Raw genomic sequence first — 19,834 nt, 5'->3', positions numbered from 1 at the left:
GAATGTGACGTATATTGTTGACAAAAATGACCTTTTCTAATTCCCACCAAAGTAAAACATCTTCATACCTATTCTTCTCACTTTTCCAGTTTTCCCAAAAAAGTTTAAAAGTTTCACAAAAATTAATATCCTGCAGCAATTTAACATTAAAATGCCAATAGGCCCTTCTGGTTCTTTTAGATGTCATTGTAAAGTCAACAGTGATGAGCTTATGGTCAGTGAAAGATGTGGGGACAATAGCTGTATGTACAACTTTACTTTTCATATGTTTGGATACATATAATCTGGCAAGACGTGCTGCTGAAATTCTTCCTTCATTTACCTTTACCCAAGTATATTGTTTAACTGAAGGGTTAAAATCTCTCCAACTGTCTGTAAAGTTAAACGTTTTAATTAAATTACCTATTGGAGACTGAAAGTGCGGTTCTTCTCCATTACTATCAAATAAATGATTCAGTGTGCAGTTCCAATCCCCTCCTAAAATTATTAAATCATCCTCTTGTTGTTGTCCCAGAAACATTTTCAATTGATTAAAAATATTTATTCTCTCCGTCCCATTGTTAGGAGCATAGATATTGACAAAAATAATACAAACACCATTGATTTCAGCTCTCACTGCCAATAATCTACCTGGTTCAATTTCCTTTTTTAATAAGATTCTAACTTTCATACTTGCAGAAAAAAGTACTGCCACTCCTGCACTCAAGTTAGTTCCATGAGAAAGAACACATTCATCTTTCCACCACAATCTCCAGTCCACCTCATTATGTGCATCACTATGAGTTTCTTGTAAGAAAATCACATCTACATTTTTTAATCCAATAAATTCTTTGAAAATATCAGCCTTCTTCCTATCCCTCATCCCATTTACATTTAGGGAGCCCACACGCATCATCTCAAGAAGGAAAGAAAAGAGGAAAAGAACTAAAAAAAGAAAGACATGTAATCCATTTTGTTTGTTGTTTACAAATTTCTCCTCTTTAGCTGTCGTTTTATTCCTTTCTCCTTCCGAATCACAGTCAAGTGTTTCCTTAATCTGAAACGTTTTAACTGTGACAATTCATCTTTGTTGCAAGTTTTTGTTTACCAAAACACAGAATCAACAAACTTATTTAAATCTGGAAAAAAAATCACTCACATTAGTCTTTTTACCCTTTGTTTCATCAAGAAATTCGTTGATTTGATCCACAGAATACAAATCTGCTTTCGATGCTTTTGACAACTCTGACCCTTCTGACCATTGATCATCATCTCTCATACTATCATCAGTATATTGAGACATTCCATCAAACTCATCATCTAAGATTTCTTCTACATCGTCTACATCTTGAACATCACTCTGAACCACATCACTCTTTCTGTCAACATTCTCAACCTTATCATGTACAATAGCGGCACTACAACCAGCTTTTCCACCAGTCTCAACATTGTCATCGCTTTCACTCACCTCGTTGTGCCCGTTGACCTCCTCTATCGGCCCTTCGCTTTGCTTGTCTGTCGGTTGTTGTGTCCGTGTTGCTGTAATATCCTCAACTGTGGTATTTACAGTATTATTTGACGACCCGCTGCCTCCGGCTGATTCAGTGGACGATTTGCGTTCACTTTCCTCTTTCTTATGTGGACAAGCGAAACTTTTGTGGCCTAAATCTCCACATTCAAAACACTTCAAAACAGAGAGAGAGAGAGAGAGAGAGAGAAAGAGAGAGAGAGAGAGAGAGAGAGAGAGAGAAAGAGAGAGAGAGAGAGAGAGAGAGAGAGAGAAAGAGAGAGAGAGAAAGAGAGAGAGAGAGAAAGAGAGAGAGAGAAAGAGAGAGAGAGAGAGAGAGAGAGAGAGAGAGAGAGAGTGGCATAAGTGGTAAAACCTTTTTAAATCAATAGACTGAGAGTAAATGCGGCATAAAAATCAACACAAAACGTTTGGATGTGTTTCTCAGGAGCGTTGAGTGAAACAGACATCCTAGAGCGGTCAGTGAAGTGTGGGGTCCGCTGACAAATCCAAATCAAGATTTTACTAAATGAGAAAAACATTGAATAGAGAGCCTGCAAACACAACTCTGTGAAAATATCTTACAAGTGCTCCAGCACACAACAAACAATGCACACAGAGCAGAACTATAGAGACTGACAGACACACACACACGACTGACACATGACCAGAGACTCTCCCTGCGTTCCAACTGGGATATCTATCGCCCTCCAAAGGGCTCTTCATAGTGACAACAATCATGGCCGCCGTACTGAAGGGTCGTTCCAAACACAAGTGCTCATAACTGGCCACTTCAAAGGGTACCACTGAAGGTCACTTTGGGTCACTCCCATGATTCTTTGCGCAGATTCTTTGGGTGGTGACACCGCCTCCTTATGGGCGCGGGATGATGACACAGAAGGGCACTTCAAGAAACAGTTGTTTAGTCCCCTACAGACTTTAACCCTTCAGAGCGCTCACTCCAGAGGGTAAAACATTCTAAGGGCTTAGTGTATAGGGATGAGCCCTTTGAAAAGGAACGCAGGGACTCTCATCTCAACACAACTCTACATCCTTATAGAATGCACAAAACACACAGATATACGTACAATATGTGATGGAAAAATCAAGTCTATACACCAGAAGTTTTAAAGTCTGTCAGTCTGGAGTCGCACAATATATGTGACCTTTAAATGACCATAACACAGGTTCTGCATGTAAGGTAGTAGTGACCCAGTTGTACCACTAGGTGGCAGTATAAGACGATTTTCATTGTATTCAGATGTTAACACAATTTGTACATTTTTGTCCCTGTGAACTGTGGGAAGAATTGTGATTGTCGCGATAGAAGAGCTTCAGTTACACTTCAGATTTAAAGAACGTTTTTGTGGCGTTTGATGGTCAGTTAGACACTCTCCGCATACGGACATCATGGTAAACACTATGAGAAGCGACAGACACGATTTGGACAAAAACGAAATACGTTCAAAGCAGAATGTTCTCATCATTCCACAACACACATCCAGTGTCCTGCGCTGTCTCACATCTGTGAAGCAGAAATAAAAGCGCTGCTCTCTGTGTGTCAGAAACTGGTCCTCATGCGCAGGCGCAGTAGGAGCCACCAGGAGAACACAAGGACTGCTGTGTGTGTAAATTGTGTGTTTTTCTGTCACAACAACAGAGAGAACAATCTATCTGCCCTGACCTGATGCTTCCGATATATATCTACATAACATTATCTTATTATATCCCTTTATTCTGATACTTTAATGTATAGTTTGCGTTTGTAAATCTTTGTTTAAACCTGTTTTTATATGTTTACATGTATTATAAACCCTTTTTTTATTACAATAATTATCTTTCTGTCCGTTGTATACATTCTTGCACTTCTGCACAATACGAATGTAGATTTCTTCATGCCAATGAAGCACACTTAAGAGAGAGAGAGAACATCTGTGTCCTGCACTCATTCATCGTATAAATGTTGATGGACTGTTGTGTGTTTTTCTCAATGAATGAAGTCTTTACAGTCTTTACTTCCATTAAGTGACTCTAACAGCCAATGAACAGATCCTCCTCACAGCATCGCCATAGCAACCGCTCAGAAGCCTTCAGATTAAAGCAGGCAATAACAACAGCATCTTCAGCTTTATGAGACGATTAATAAGCACTTCTGTGTTTCTCTTTCTCTCTCTCTCTCTCTCTATGTGACACACACGACCGGGCGAGTTAGTGCTTTTGGCTCCACTCTTTCTCACTGTCACAGAAACACAACACTTGTCATTCTTCATGTGTCTTTTTCTTTCAGAATGTGTATAGCTGTTAAAGTATTGTGTGTTAGCAGGACGTCTCTCTCACTCACATTCAATAAAAGCAATGATGTCAAATGCATAAAAGTCCCCTCACTTGAACAATCTACGTGCTGTGTCAATGTACTTGATCTTCTTCACATTTACAGTCCAGTAATGATGTCTAAAATCTCAATCTAGAAAAACGACTGGTTCTGTTGTCCAGGGTCACATTTATGGAGAGAAATATGTATTTTATTAGACTGTTTTTCTGTTCTTTGAGTACGTTATGCTTATTGAGGTTTTGTTTCATGTTGTGTTATCTGTTCAGTTTTTCAACAATGCAAAACAGCAGAAAGTGCTGCAGAAATAAACTGAAACAGACTCAGATCACCACATTTACCAACCTGAGTCTGAATCCTTCCAGCAGCTCCTGAACTTCTACATACACAGTTATTAAACACACTGAAAGAGTTCTGATTCTCTTCACAGATTCACAGAGAGAAGATGAGCGGTCATCAGTCCACACGGTCTTATCAGACCCTCTGACACATCAGATGAGAAGCACCACTGAGATACTTTCTATTAATCTCACATGAATCAGTGCTGATATTCTTCATATTTACACATTCATGTCACATTGTGGTGTTGTACACATCAGTAAATACAAACACCAAAGAGTAAAACATCACTTTAACATCCACATACTTAAACTTATTGTTAATATAAATAAAGTTCAGTAATGAGACAACATTACATTGAAAATGATGTGTACAAAAATAATTTAAAAAAATCTATAAATACTAAGTGTTGTTTGATTCTTTCTCAAGTCCTCAGCTGTGGATGTGTTTTTGTTTTGTGTTTTAAAAACACATCAGTCAGACAGATCTCAGTTCAGGTCTATCTGACCCCACATGTGCCCACATTAACATGAGGAACATTTTCCATGTGTAATCTCAGAGGAGAATCTACACTAACATCTCTTAACTCTCTCTCTCACACACACACACACACACACACAGCATCATTGCTCCGGTTGCCTGGAAACGGGATGCTGTGTTTCTGTGCGGTGCTGCTGCTGCGGCTGTGTTTCATTTCTTCAGAGCGGCGCGTGCAGGTGAAGACACACTGAAGTTTATTATGGGTAAGTTTCTGTTTTACTCTGTGATTTAAAACTCAACTTAAGTGATTCTGTGCGTGAGATTTAAAGCTGTTGTTTTGTGAGAGATACATGTCAACAAACACGTGTAGTCCTGTGAACTGCATGCATAAGTCATATAGTTACACATTTGGGCATAAAAATGCTCAGAGAATGAATTTGTTGTGATTATATTAAACTCTCTGTTTATATTTTTCTGAACCCTTGTTGGTAGAGTCTAAACATAAAAAAGTATATGAAAAAAAATCTATTCAAAACGCGAAATAAAGGAAAATAAACATGCACCAAAATTTTTTGGGGAGACGATTAACTTTGTATGGGCAATTCCACAGAATTGCCCATTTATACATCACCGTGTCTATGTAAAGATAAAGAAATATTCTGAAGGGTTTATCAGGTTAACATCCTCTCGCTGTGATACTGACACACTACTGTTGAACATTAGATCAGATTTAAAACATTATAAATGCAGACATTCAGTTGAAAGTCATCTCACACTGATCTAAGACTGCATCAATACAACTCAATACACAAGGTTCACTTTAGACAACAATAATATCACAATATTTGAAACCAAATGCAGAAATGAAAACTACTATTTAAATAACAGTTTTATTTTGACTTTGTACTAACTTTTCAGGTTTATTGAACCTTCTGAGTGAAATATACTCAAGGTCATTTAGTAAAGCACTCATCCTATAGCTCAGACGGGTTCATCTCTGTGTATAACAGCTGTTGAATATTACACAAACTCACATGTGCAGCAATTCACTCTTAAAAGAAGTGTGACGGCTGGTTCTTTATTAAAGTTCTTCCATGTGATTCACACTGAAACATGTTTCCTGAAACGGTTTTGTGTGCTCACAAGTTACAGGTGCTGAATATAAACCAAACTAAACGTTGAGTGTTACTTTACATCCACTAGGATAGATTCATGTGTGACTCACATTTGCATGTGAAGTGCGTTATAAATGACGAATGCACTTCATTCTTTTTAAAGTGAAACGTATTGAATTCTCAAATAAAGATGAAACGGTTTAAGAGCTGTGGTAATGACTGATCACTGATAGGGGATGGCAGATGTTTGTGATGCACGAGATTCCACCGAAAGGGTTTGTTTCAATAGCAGCGATTTGACTGAAGATAATAAACACTGAAGCTCTTGTTCACAGATCCATTGATAATCCAGATTAACCTCCACATCTGTTCACACTGACACTGCTCAATTCACAACCATTAATAAACCTCCATCAAACACTCCAGCGTCTCAACTAACATCTCTGATTCACACACACACGCACACACACACACGCACCAACACACACACGCGCATGCACGCATGCACACAAAAACACACACGCATACACACACACACACACACACTCAGGGGCGTCTTTACCATTTTGGGGGCCCTAGACCTGAGACCCTCCGCACATTGCCTTACATTTTGGTTTGAATTGCACAGCAGTATTGAGTACATGGAATTAATTAGGTATAAACATACAAGTATAAACTGGATTTATTTTACTTCGAACCACATATCAGCACAAAAGTCACTACTTTTTGTTAAAAAAATAAACCTTCTTGTTTTTGTTTCATTCAGAATAACACAGAATGCTTCTAGCTACAGCATAAGAAAGTAAACAAGAATCAGAATCAGAAAGTGCTTTATGGCCAAGTATGTTTGCACATACTAGGAATTTGTTTTGGAGACAGGAGCACAGATGAGTTAAATAAGGGCCTATGGGTATAAAAAATTAAGAATTACAATACAATAAACATAACATGATGATACAGAGAGTAAAGCTATGTGTGTATGTAAATATGTAAAGTTGCAAGATTCTTCTTATCATGCTTCTTTTCATAACGTTGCTTTGCTATATTCTTAAAATTAGAATTAGATTTCTTTTCTTTTTGAGCACCAGTGATACGTGCGCATCGTATTGCGTATATCTGAGTGTTTAAATCAAGCCTCAATGATTTCACCGCTTGCAGTCACTAAGGACCTCCCTAGCTTGTGGGGCCTTACTCACTTGCATGGTTTGTGTGGCGGTTAACAACGCTCCTGCACACACTTACACTCATATGTGTTTCTGATATAAATGTCAGTTGTTCTATCCTCACCGGCATCGATGATGATCTAAACTCTCTCTGAACAATCTGCTGTGGAGTTGTGTGAGCGATTTATTCTATTGACATTTACAGCTTCAGCTGAGCGTTTACACACTGTTGTGATGTGTTTAAATGTGTCTGAAAAATGTGTTTTAATGAATGCTGCCATACGTCTTACATAACACAAAAGATCAACAAAAAACAGACTGTACAAACTCCTTCATCATCATCATCATCATCCTCACTTTGTGTGCGTACGTTCGTGTGTGTATGTGTTCTCTCTCAGCACAGTAACTGGGATCCCAAACACACACACACACAAGCTCGCCCACCAGTAAACATTAAAAGGGAAGTACGCCTCCGTTTGTCGCCGTGGAGACACAACATGCGCAGCGTGTAAAAGAGCATAAAAGAATAAAGGACAATAGAAGCGCACACAAACACACAAACGTCAGGAAGGGAGATTGTGTTTTTCATGATTGTGTGTCAGTGAGATTAGGCGTGATCTGTTAAAGCGTTCTTTATCTGAACAGAATGAAGAACAATAAGTGTCAATCAAACCACATCCAGCTCAACACTTCCACTATTACACCTAAACATCAGCTTAACCCCAACATGACTTTAACACATAGAAATATAAAGCTCTAAATCTCTCACATCTCATTGACTGTGCTGTTAGCGCTTTAAACACAAGTGTCTGACAAATGCACACATGTATATAGAAGACATTTGACCTGAAATCATTTAAGTCTCCATTTAGTCTCAGATGTTTCAGCAGAAGTAAAAAGAGTGTGTGAACACATGAAGAGTGTGGAGCTGTACATCAATGTAGACTGTAGAGGTGAAATCATCTGATTTGAGTCAATGTGATGAGAAATGTTTGAGATGATTTTGAGATCTTCAATCATAATGACTTTTGATCTGAGCTCAGTTTGACACACTGTTGACATCTCATCTCAAACTCAGATTTTTGACTCTCAAGTGAGATATCACAGATGAGATTTAAGTAAAAGTTTCGATTTAATCTCATTGATCTCTTAGAGAAATAACTGGGACGTTCGAGATCTTATCTGTGATTTGCCTTTCACATTAGTGCAGTCTTCTAGAGAACTCAATGAACATGATGTGTGTTGTGTTGTGTCTGCTCTCTTTCATTATTTCACTCTATATCTAAATGTAGTTCAGTGCAGCTCACAGTGATGCTGACAGACAGACACTCTTGAGATGATGTTGAGGTGAGACGGCAGCATTGACTTCACTGGAGACTCATGGCAGCAGATCAGATTCCAGTCATAACAAACACTAAATGACTCATGTCTGCACTCATCTCTTGTGTTCTCTCTATAGAAGCTTCCGGCACTGTTGAATTGATCCTAAAAGCAGTTCTAAATCAAAACAGCAGAATAACAGGCAAAATAATGACGGCGTGCCTTTGAAATCCCCGGCCAGACGCTGTAATTGGTGTCACTTACACAGACACACGAGAACGGATCTCCACCGAGAGAGAAACACCATTTATTCTGCATGTTTTCATCCCACCTGAAGTCTTAATGAAGTGTCGTGTGGTTTGAGTCATGTGTTCATCCTCATCGTTCTGTGTCTGTGAGAGAGTCTTCATTAATGTGCATTAGAGAGAGACGAGATGAGACCCACAAACACCATCATCATGTAGAGTTCATGAAGCTCAGACGTGACTCTTACCTGCAAAAACAACGAGTTAAATTGTTAGTACACCTTCAATTCTCTCATTAATGTGTTTGTTCCTGAACCTGATGCATGTTCTGCCTTATATGATTCAGTTTGTGTAGACACACATGAAGCGTGTTTGGGCATTCTGTGTTTTCACACCTTTAAATCTAAAAGTTCTGTCATCATGTGTCATGTTTTTAACCCACATGTCAAACACAAGAGAAGAAGACTTGCGCAAGACAACACACAAAAATCAAGCGTGACAGAAGGGAAGAGCAAAATAAATGTGTGTGAGGTGAAGATTTGATTTTGAAATTTTCATTTGGATCATTTGAATGTGTAATGACGTCAGTGTTTTCTCTCTTGCAGGTGTCATGAGCGGATGCTGAGATCAGATGTTTGAATGAGTTGTAGTGATGGAGATCCACAGAATGACATCGACCCTCAGCTTTATCTCCCGGCCCTCAGAAGACGTCTGGAGCAACTCTTCAGATCTCACTCAAACCTCCTCTCCTTCACATTCCTCTCCCAACGATCTGTCTCCGGACAACTTCCCAAATGTGCCAGACGCTGCAAGTGTGCTCATCCCTCTGATCTACATCACTGTGTGTATAGTCGGCCTGATCGGAAACACTCTTGTTATTCACATCGTGCTGCGATATTCTCAAGCTGAATCTGTGACCAACATCTACATCCTAAACCTGGCCATAGCCGATGAACTCTTCATGTTGGGTTTACCTTTTCTCGCCGTGCAAAACGCTCTCCTCTCCTGGCCCTTCGGTTCTTTGATGTGTCGTCTTGTGATGACAGTGGACGCCATAAATCAGTTCACCAGCATCTTCTGCCTGACCGTGATGAGCATCGACAGATATCTGGCTGTAGTGCATCCCCTCCGATCCTCTAGGTGGCGCCAGCCGCGGTTGGCGAAAGCAGTGAATGGCACGGTCTGGGCGGTGTCGTTCGTGGTCGTTCTGCCCGTGGTGGTGTTTGCGGACGTTCTGAAGGACGATGGAAACTGCAGCATCGTGTGGCCAGAGCCAGCAGAGGTGTGGAAAGCCACTTTTATTATCTACACGGCGACGGTGGGATTTTTCGGTCCACTGACAGTGATCTGCCTGTGCTATCTGCTGATCGTGGTGAAGGTACGCAGCTCCAGCCGCAGGGTCCGAGTCTCTTCTCTCAGACGCAGAAAGTCGGAGCGCAAGATCACGCGGATGGTGGTGATTGTCGTGGCGGTGTTCGTGTTCTGCTGGTTACCGTTTTACGTATTGAACATCGTGAACCTGTTGGTTCTGCTCCCGGGAGATTTCCGCGGACTCTATTATTTTGTGGTGGTTCTGTCTTACGCCAACAGCTGCGCTAATCCTATTCTTTACGGCTTTCTGTCAGACAACTTTAAAAGGGGCTTCAGGAAAGCTCTGTGTCGGTCATCTCGACGTGTCGACAACCGGGATCAACAGCGGGGGACGGGAATGATGGCCGTACCGTTGGAAGAGATCCGAAGGGAACTGGAACCCAGAAATCTTCTGAATGACACAGAGAAAGGCAACGTGACTGGAGAGATGAAGAGCGATGAGAAGACGGAGCTCAGCGGTAGGAAGAACGGGTGCCAGCGGGACACTGGAAGAGCAGAAGGTGACCGCTCCATCAGTCTGAACCCCGAACCCACAGCTGCTCGCAATGGAGCACAAAGAGCAGATCAAATCCTGACGGAGAAAATCTCTGCGCTGGAAATCAGTTATCTGTAATATTGAGGGAAGAAATGCTCCAGTGGTGAACACCAGAGAGTTCTGTGACCTCTGACCTCAAAGTTAGGACAAACATCACTGGTTCATTCGACACCCCAAAACAAATCTGTAGAAAACTTTGGAAAAGCTGCAAGTTACGAACACAACGGCTGACAAAAATGAAGCTTAAAGGTGTTTCTCAGGTTTGATTCTCATATATAACAGTCAGCTAGACATCTTCAAGCGCCTGCCGTCATGTTTGTGCAGATATTTAAGGGCTCTGTGGTTTTCGTATCGGGAACAACCAAAGTTATCCATGATTACAAAGAAAACAAAAAACAAATGTTCAGAAATGAAGAAAAGTGCAATGACGCAGTGATAAAGTATTGAACACATGAAGAACTGGAAGTTCAAAAAGACACGGAAAGCCAGGACACCAGCTGAAGTCAATATGTAATCAGAAAGCAATCCTGACCATTATCAGTGGAAAATAACATCAGCGTGTTAAGGCCCTGTCCACACCAACGCGGGTATCTTCAAAACCGCACATTTTTCTATGTGGTTTGGCCGATCGTCCACACTCAGGCGCAGCACTCGATCACTGGACCCAAACTTGTTTGAAAACTCCGCCTGGGCTGAGGATTTTTACAAACTCCAGCATCAGTGTTGTTGTGTAGATGGTGAAACCAGAGATTTCTCCTTTGATTGACTTCAGGTTCCAGGCTTATGATTGGCCAACGTGGCTTTATGGTTAAGGTAATATCACCACCTGTTGGTTTGGCATTTCTTTTGACAGCACTTTATAGTATGTTTTTGCATTTTCGGGAGGACGCAATTTTTTTTAAACAAACAAGTGAAAACTAAAAATACCCATATAGGTGTAGACCATGCGTCAGTCCCAACTGATGGCCTCTCAGGCCCTGTCCACATGAACAAGGGTATTTTCAAAACCGCTGTTTTTTCTATGCAGTTTGGCCGTTCGTCCACACGCAAGCGCAGCACTCGATCACTGAAACCAAACTGTTTTGAAAACTCCTTCAAGGATGAAGACTTTTAGAAACTATGGTTTCACTATCTACACCTGTGGTGTCAAACTCAATTCCTGGAGGGCTGCAGCTCTGCACAGTTTAGCTCCAACCAAATCAAACCCACACCTGTTTACAGGTTTCTAGCAGTCCTAAAGACCTTGATCAGATGAATCAGATGTGTTTGATTAGAGTCGGAGCTAAACTGTGAAGAGCTGTGGCCCTCTAGGAATTGAGTTTGACACCTGTGGACTACATGACAACATTGAAACCGGAGATTTTGCATTTGACGTTGGAATGAGTGCCACTATCTCCTTTGATTGACGTCAGATTCCATCAGATTCTGATCGGCCAACACGGCTTCATTGTAATGCTTATATCGCCACCTATTGGTTTGGCATGCTTTTGACAGAGCTTTATAACGTGTTTTTGCATTTTCGTGTGGACACATTTTTTTTTAAACGAAGAAGGAAATATACTATAGTACGTGTGGACTAGACCTCAGTCCCAACTAATGACCTCTAAAAAGGTGTCTCATTACAAAGATGTCACATAAGAAACCTCATGATGGGTTAAAGCAAAGAGCTCTCTCCAGACAAACATACTGATGGCGTTGGTTACAGAAGGATTTCTAAACTTTTAAATGTTCCAGTGAGGACTGTTGGGGCCATAATCTAGAAGTGGAAACGACATAATTTCACTGAAAACCAGCCACGACGAGGTGCTCAGCTCCTCACAAGATTTCTGACAGAGGAGTGAGAAGAATTATCAGAAGAGTTGTCCAACAGCAAAGGACCACTTGTGGAGAGCTCCAGAAAGACCTGGAATTAAAACGATGAGTGATGCGCTCAACAACCATGACCTGTGTGCTCACTCACCACGCAAGACTCCATTGCTGAAGAAAAAGCATGTTAAAACACATTAGAAGTTTGCTGCACAACATTACGACAAGCCTGTGATCTACTGGGAGAATATGGTCAGATGAGACCAAAGTTAAAAATATTTGGATGCCATAATACACACCATGTTTGGAGGTCAAATGGCACTGCACATTAACCCAAAAGCATCATGGTGCAGGGCTGTTTTTATCATAGCACTGGCAAACTTTATATTGTTGACGGAATGATGAATGGAAAAATGTACAGAGACATTCTTGATAAAAATCTGCTGCCATCTATCAGGATGATGAAGAGAAAAGGAGGGTGGACATGTCAGCAACACATTGGGACTCATTCACTAAGCAACGAACAAATCATGATTCACAAAAACTTTTGTACAGAAATGTATTCTATATATAAGAGATAGGAACAGTTGAAAGCACACGTACGCAGAAATCTCCGGTCTCTTTATTTCCTTCTCCCTCGTGCATGTTTCATCTCAGGATAATAGTTATGTATTTTAAATTATTTATATATGTATATAAAATTAGGCGTAGATGTATATTTAATATTTTAAATGTATTTCATCATCTACATTGAAAGAATAATAAAAGCTGCGTTAGACTACAGCTCGAGCTGCGAGGTCTCTCTTAATAGCAGTGCTTTTACAGCCAGCTAAAGACAACTCTGTACACTGTGTGTCTGTATCAAAGGTGTTTTATTGTGTATGAACTGACTTTGAGGAATAAGACAGCGTCTGTAGACAGCGTCACATATGATGGACTGAAGTAAAGTTGACTTAAGAGGCGACAGGTGTTAAAGGAAAGGTTAGACGGAAAGGCCTAATATCGAGATGGACTGCGTGTTGTATGCAAATGACTAAACTCGTGCACGCGGCAGCTCATTTAAAATACTCCGAATTCACTAACATTAGGATGAGGTGAAGAACAAACTGATGTCTGAACGCATGTGTTGTGAATAATAGTTGGAAAGTTTTCTTGGGAGTTTTACATGTGCGTATAAGTATAAAATGTTCCTAAACACAACCAAGGAACCTCTCAGTTGGTGTCAGAGAAAAAATTAAGCTGCTAATAGAGATATTAGATCTTCTTAAGATCAGAGTTCATAGAAAAGACCCAAATTCTGTGTTGAATAGTGTTTGTATGGAAGAATGGGCCAAAATCCCACCTGAGCAAAACATGCGACTAGTTCTTGGATACAGGAGGCGTCTTGAAGCTCTTTTGTGTGAAGTATTAAGTCAATTTCAGTAAGCGTGTTCAATACTTTTTCCCTTGTTTATTCGTTTTTATCACACATTACTTCATTTATGAAATTATTTGTTTTCTTTGTACGTATGGATTACTTGGGTTGTTACCGACGTGTGCTAAAAATTTAATGTCAACAGAAAGTTTTGAAATATATTGACTGAGAAAAATGGCGAAGTTTTCAGTACTAATTTTACCCACTGTATATTGAATATAAACATCAGATCAAATACATGACTTCCTAAATTTTGTGCCAACACAGCTCATATCTTAAGACACGGTATCACAGAAAAGCCTAGTCTACAGCACACACACACGCACGCGCACGCACGCACGCACTTTTCTAATATGCGTGGTGGCAGCAAAATCTCTTGTTACAGTATCAATGTACAGGTCAGGGCCATAATCATCCAGATAATCATTTTCTCAATATAACTAAGGGTTTTATGTATCATGTGAACGGAAACATATCTCACATATAAAACTGATGGTCACAAACGGAACAGGAACAAACAAACCTGACACACAAACTGCTCGTACATCACGCTCTTTAATAGTTCACGTGTGGTGTGTTGTGGAAAGACACGATTTACTCTAGAGATAAACATCAAAGGCAAGAAACTTAAGGTCTCATTCTTATTTTCAGTTTAGACGGCTGTAAAGAGTTTGAAGTGCAGCGTGTGAGAGAAGGTCCGGTCACTCGGGTACAGTGTCACTGATCCATTTCAGATACGGCGGGTTTCCTTGATCAATGGGCAAACTGATCACCTCTGCCACCTCATACGGATGATTCGACCTGCAAGACAAGCATCATCATCAATAATATCTCTGACATCATGATCAATATCTCCAGAGCAGGTAGATGTAGTGACAGGACAGCTGGTGATACCTGACATATTCAGCCAGAACTGAAACCTTTGAACTTCTCGTCTTAATCATCTGAAAGACACAAATATCACTCGTCTGATCTGCTTCATGTGTTTCAAGAATCATTCTGATCGGTTATCAATGGCAATAAAACAATACAAGTATTAATGCAAAGAAATACAAACGGCAGTCAATGATATTTTCTCATGAACCGCTGACCAGTGTTATGCTACAGCAGCATCATGTCTGAACATCAGATAAGACTGAACCTCATGTGTCATAATCCCTGATATTATGTTTCTGGAATTAATGAACAGCATTCTAACACTTCTGATGTATGATTAATCATTCTTGTGTTTAGGGGTTTCTTCACTACACATATGAAATGTGTTTCTACACACTGAATTCTACTGTACTGCTGCTGGATCCACTGGATTTCTCTTTGACATCTCGTCTGTAGAAAAGATTTCATGAACCAGTTTGAGTTTACTGCTGGAGACACTGAAAGAAATGTGTTTGACTTACTCACCAGCAGAACTTCACTGTCTTCTTCAATCTTCCCATGCCACTCGTACCTGCAACAGAGCCCACACACATCAAACACACACACGCCAGACACACATCAGACACACACACGCCAGACACACATCAGACATACATCAGACACACATCATACACACACACGCCAGACACACATCAGACATACATCAGACACACACACGCAAGACACACAGCAGACACACAGCAGACACACACACGCCAGACACACATCAGACACACATCAGACATACATCAGACAGACATCATACACACGCCAGACACACATCATACACACACCAGACACACATTAGATAGAGACACACACACATAACACACCAGACACACACACATCATAAACACATCACACACAATCACACATTAGACACACATACCAGACACGCACACGCACACACACACATCAGACCCACATCACACACATTCTACACACACACACACAAACTGTAGCTTTACTCACACAGATATGATCTTCGGTATGATGTTCACACATGCAGCCAGTTTCCTCTCCACGATTCCTCTGTGAAAAAACAGGCAATTGTATTTTTCCATTTAAAAGGTCTATTTCCACAGAACACCTGTGCTTGAAATAAAGTGTGTTCTACCTAGCAAGTTCTTTGGCCACTGTGTCATTAGGGCAGGTGACGAAGGCAGCAGAGTGTGTGCCAGGTGAATATGTTTCTGATGCCATGGAGAACGCTCGCAATCCCACCCGCCTCAGAACCGGAAACATCAAAACACTCAACACAACAGTCTGACAAAACAAGACGTCACGTCAAGTCAGCTTTACTGTCATTCTGGAGACATACAGAGGAATTACATAGGTTACGCATTTAACACAATACATCTATAAACCTACACATATCTAACCAGTGGAAACACTGTTATTTAACTACACATATAACTGAACACAGTGGTTCTCAACCGGGGGGGGGCGCAGACGTACTGCAGGTGGGGCACGACGGTTCCCCCGAAACCCCAACCTTTGGAACTTGACTGTGAATGCACAGAGGAACCCGACTGCAAATTGTCGGAGGTCAATGTTCCGTCTGAAGCATACTACAGACACGCAGACTCATTGTAGGTCCTGCGCAGTGCAATTTTAAACAGCGCACAAAAGCTTCATATCTACAAAGTAGGCAAACGTCATGTTAAGAAACTGGTAGATCATATAAGTTAAGTATGTTTATGAATATATGATGTAATTATAATGATATTTCCCCAAACACAGAGGATGTCTACCTGAAGAACCCATTGAAGCCTCGACCCATTCTCGACTGCTCCTCTGGAAATGTCTTATTGGATCATTAAACTGAGCTGAAATATTAGGATTATAACACCCAGTCCTACTAAACCAATCTGTCTTTAAAACCGTCATTTCAGAAGAAGCTCAAGTCTCTCACGGCGAGTTCAGAGTGCGCGTGAAGGGAGTGGCGTGTAAATAAAGTGACTTTTCATATCTTTCTGAACTTGGACGAATGTTTAAAGCTGTTGATCGTTATAAAAGATATTTACTCATTGGGTTCCTCTCTGGTGGAATGATCGGTCAGCCTCCACTTGAACTGCAGCGTCCTTCACAACTTCAAAAAATGCTCAAAGCACACTGTTCTGCATCTATTTGTCTAACCAATAACTGACTGTCTAAAAAAAGTAGTAGTTTGCAAATTTTATATATGGTCTCCTTCTTGTAAATCGCTTTGGATAAAAGCGTCTGCCAAATGAATAAATGTAACCGTATTGTAAAAAGCGCTATTGTCGACAGGCAAATGACACCACACCACGTCTATATTATAAACTGTGAATAGACTCTAGCTCGTGTTAAAATGAATGAAACACCCACCGTTCTCATGATCTGGAAGATTAATCCTTTTGGAATAATGCCCAAAACACTTTAATTTCGTAATGGTTTAATGCAAAAAGCTTATGGTTCATTGTGGTATTTTAATGGAAACCATTTACTTCTGTGATGGTTTCTTTTGTATTTATCAGCAGGGTAGTTACATATTTAATCTGACGTCTTGAGATCAATATGTCAAATGCCGGTATTTTCTGGTTCTTTATATATATAAACTACATCTAACATATTTTACACATTAACTTATCTATCTTCAATGTACAGTATGGGGGGGGGGGCGTTCTTTAAATGAGTTTACAGGGGGACACGACCATGAAAAGGTTGAGAACCACAGACTTAATAGATAGTTAAAATATATCTTGAAATTAATCCAAATTTAACAATACATACACATACATGACAAAAATACAAAGACACATCACTGCAATTCAATCATTTATCATTCATAGCTCTTCAATACGATGACGTCAGACAGATTTACTGTATAAACACAAGCAGCATTGATCATCTGACTGTAAAACTTAAGTTAAAGAGTTCTGCACATATGATCATAAAGTCGAACATAAAACACACAAACACTCACCAGACAGAAAACCTTTAGAGATCCCACAGCAGCCAAATCAAATCTCATCACCTAATAACAGAAATCATTCATATCTGGGTGTGTAAAATGATTACAGTAAACACATGTTGAGCTGAACTGCTGCGCGTTCACTTGATTACGGTAAAATCACACAGCGCAGTTAACAGTTTTTCTGTTTCAACCGAACTTATTTCTTGCTAAATGAATGAAATAAAATCAATTAATTAAAGTTTGTATGTAGTCTTGAGCTCACCTAAGCCACTGCCTCTGCCGCACATTGTGATCAACTGTCGTGCGCCCACATCAGCCACTGCCGTAAAGTGCGCTCAACTGTCGTGTGACATTAACATGACTGGCGCGTGTATAAGTTCCCTGCTCTGTGTCTCTATTTTCTCTAGAACAGAAACATTATAAAGGATAGTTAGACATCAGACGTGACCAGTATAAAATGAACGTAACACTTAAAGTACAGAAATTCGTAAACGCCACCGGTAGCGGAAGTTGCGTTTTACTTACGTCATGGATCTTTACCGGGGGCGAGGCTCTGGAGCGCGCTAGAATCAAAGTGCGAGATACAAACATTGAGCCGATTTTCATCTGAAAGACCTTACGAGCTATAAACTCTAAAAGTAAAACCTGACAGACCGACAATGAAACGGAAAATGAAAGATTCGATTTCTTTTTGACCATTTAAATATTTCAGCCGCCGAGTGAAGTCTGCCGGTAATCGCTGAAAGGATTCTGCGGTAATGATGTTTGGAGATTAAAGGCTGGAATACACTACAAATCGTTTAAAATCTGAACAGATTTGTAAAAAAAATTATACACTTCAGACTTTTTGAACATTTGCATAGAAAACAATAGATGATCAAATCAGCAGTCTTTCTGCTGCAACAACTCCAGACTGAAAATCTGAGCAAAAGTCTTGTTGTGTATTCTACCCATAACACTACAGCGGAGTTTACGTTTTACAATTCTACAGTTTTCCAACAAATTCATACTAGTCTGCAGTTTACATGTATGTTTCAGTATAATCTTGTGAGTTCGGTCAGTGATGACGAGTCCGCTGCGCAAACAGACGTGCTCATAAAAGCACTTAGTGTGAAGAGAGCAGTGCTGATTTCAGTCTGAGCCCACAGAAATACAACACGTGTTACCTGAGAACCGATAGACTTGAGCTCGTGTTGCTTTGACTGATGATTTACTGTCTGTCTGTCTGTCGTTCTCAGATCTTCTCTCCTCGGGGCTCTGTAGTGCTGTAATATTATTGATGTGAATCCATCTAAAGAACAGATCATTTGTGTTGTGGGTCTGTAAAAAAACACTTCATGGTAAAGCACAAAAATACTTTAAAGTTTAGGATTAAATTTACTCTTAGCACTGGTTTTTCTTTCTGAATTTATTTATACTTGTCATTTTCAGAGCTGTTGACGGCGGTTGAACTTTTCCAGGTTATTTGGTCGCGTTGAGGAGGACCCAGGATTGAACTGTGTGTGATCTCTACTCAAACACATCTGAAGTTATATCTGTGATTTTATTTTATGTGTTTATGTACTGTCATGTTTGTGAATGTGATCATTTTCTCATGACTTCAAGCTCTTTTGTAACACTGTAGTTTAATGTTGTTTAAACCGGTGGTTCCCGAACCTGTTCCTGGTGACCCACTGCTCCGCACATTCTGCATGTTTCTCTAATCTAACACGTCTAGTCACAGGTTTGGGAACCTCTGATTTAAGGCATGTCTACAAGTGCTCTGATGTATAGAAGTGTTCATTTAGTCAATTATGAAGTTAATGCGCTGATCAGTGTGTGCGGTGCCTCAAGAAATTGAACATGTCTAGTGCTGTCTGTCTTATAATATGACACAATGTGACATATGACTGTATCATAAATCCGCTGCTGTAATGTAAAAGACGGGTGTGTGGGGCTTTATTCTGTGCTGCCGTCTACAGCAACATTGGTGTATCCACAACAAAATTACACCAGGTCTGATCAAAGCAGTCAGACTGAAACAGATTTCTAGAAATGAGATCTGGATAGAATTTTAAAACCACATAAAAATGCAGCCTGAAACTGATTTGTAAAATTGTATTTAACATGATTGTTTGTTGTTCACTCTTGCTACGTATGAGCAGATGTGCACAAAAATCTGATTTGGAATAAACCAGTAAACGGTTCACGTTACATGCAGTTGTTTTATTAACAGTATGGGTTTTTAAGGTATCAGCCAACCTGTCTAGCTGTTCTTAGGCGTTTATGCTATTTTAATAATCAAGTGTCTGTGAGAAGGAAGAAAAAACATTATGTAATAATCTGTTAATGTAACGGGCATCGATTTTGATCATCTGTCCCTGTTGAAAAACCGC

The 19,834-nt window shown here is 40.1% G+C and overlaps 2 protein-coding genes and 1 long non-coding RNA gene across 4 annotated transcripts; 2 read left to right on the top strand and 1 right to left on the bottom strand.

Annotated features, from left to right (window-relative positions):
* Nucleotides 1–7,825: 7,825 nt before the first annotated feature.
* Nucleotides 7,826–10,461, top strand: si:zfos-169g10.2 (somatostatin receptor type 5). Its single transcript, XM_056750055.1, has 3 exons — nt 7,826–7,865; nt 8,260–8,313; nt 9,281–10,461. Exons 1-3 carry the CDS (start codon nt 7,826–7,828, stop codon nt 10,459–10,461), a joined length of 1,275 nt encoding a protein of 424 aa, XP_056606033.1.
* Nucleotides 10,462–14,139: 3,678 nt separating this feature from the next.
* Nucleotides 14,140–17,925, bottom strand: LOC130425306 (protein CutA homolog). 2 transcript variants are annotated; one of them, XM_056751552.1, is made up of 7 exons: nt 17,722–17,925; nt 17,469–17,519; nt 15,636–15,827; nt 15,491–15,550; nt 15,005–15,050; nt 14,498–14,547; nt 14,140–14,404 (listed from the first exon to the last, which is right to left on the bottom strand). In XM_056751552.1, exons 3-7 carry the CDS (start codon nt 15,761–15,763, stop codon nt 14,305–14,307), a joined length of 384 nt encoding a protein of 127 aa, XP_056607530.1. In that variant the 5' UTR covers nt 15,764–15,827; nt 17,469–17,519; nt 17,722–17,925; the 3' UTR covers nt 14,140–14,304. The 2 variants fall into 2 exon arrangements, with proteins under 2 accessions (XP_056607530.1, XP_056607528.1); XM_056751550.1 differs by having other exon boundaries at nt 15,636–15,784.
* A 151-nt stretch (nt 17,926–18,076) lies between these two features.
* LOC130425307 (uncharacterized) lies at nt 18,077–19,639 on the top strand. The gene is made up of 3 exons (XR_008907056.1): nt 18,077–18,214; nt 18,698–18,799; nt 18,891–19,639. It is a non-coding gene; the product is annotated as an uncharacterized LOC130425307 (long non-coding RNA).
* Nucleotides 19,640–19,834: the final 195 nt, after the last annotated feature.

The sequence above is a fragment of the Triplophysa dalaica genome, chromosome 6 (assembly GCF_015846415.1).
Source record: "Triplophysa dalaica isolate WHDGS20190420 chromosome 6, ASM1584641v1, whole genome shotgun sequence".
In the NCBI taxonomy this organism is placed as follows: Eukaryota; Metazoa; Chordata; class Actinopteri; order Cypriniformes; family Nemacheilidae; genus Triplophysa; species Triplophysa dalaica.
Note: the sequence above shows the minus strand (reverse complement) of the source record. Positions and strands in the feature narration are given on the sequence as shown.

Bases quoted from the DNA above. Each gene is read 5' to 3' on its own strand.
- si:zfos-169g10.2 (XM_056750055.1), top strand. From the start codon at position 7,826: ATGAAGAGTGTGGAGCTGTACATCAATGTAGACTGTAGAG. The intron at 7,866-8,259 runs GTGAAATCATCT...GATGATGTTGAG, and splicing joins CATCAATGTAGACTGTAGAG to GTGAGACGGCAGCATTGACT. The intron at 8,314-9,280 runs GTCATAACAAAC...CAAATGTGCCAG, and splicing joins TGGCAGCAGATCAGATTCCA to ACGCTGCAAGTGTGCTCATC.
- LOC130425306 (XM_056751550.1), bottom strand. From the start codon at position 17,516: ATGAGATTTGATTTGGCTGCTGTGGGATCTCTAAAGGTTTTCTGTCTG. The intron at 15,785-17,468 runs GTGAGTGTTTGT...TTGTTTTGTCAG, and splicing joins CTCTAAAGGTTTTCTGTCTG to ACTGTTGTGTTGAGTGTTTT. The intron at 14,405-14,497 runs GTATCACCAGCT...CTTGTCTTGCAG, and splicing joins GTTCTGGCTGAATATGTCAG to GTCGAATCATCCGTATGAGG.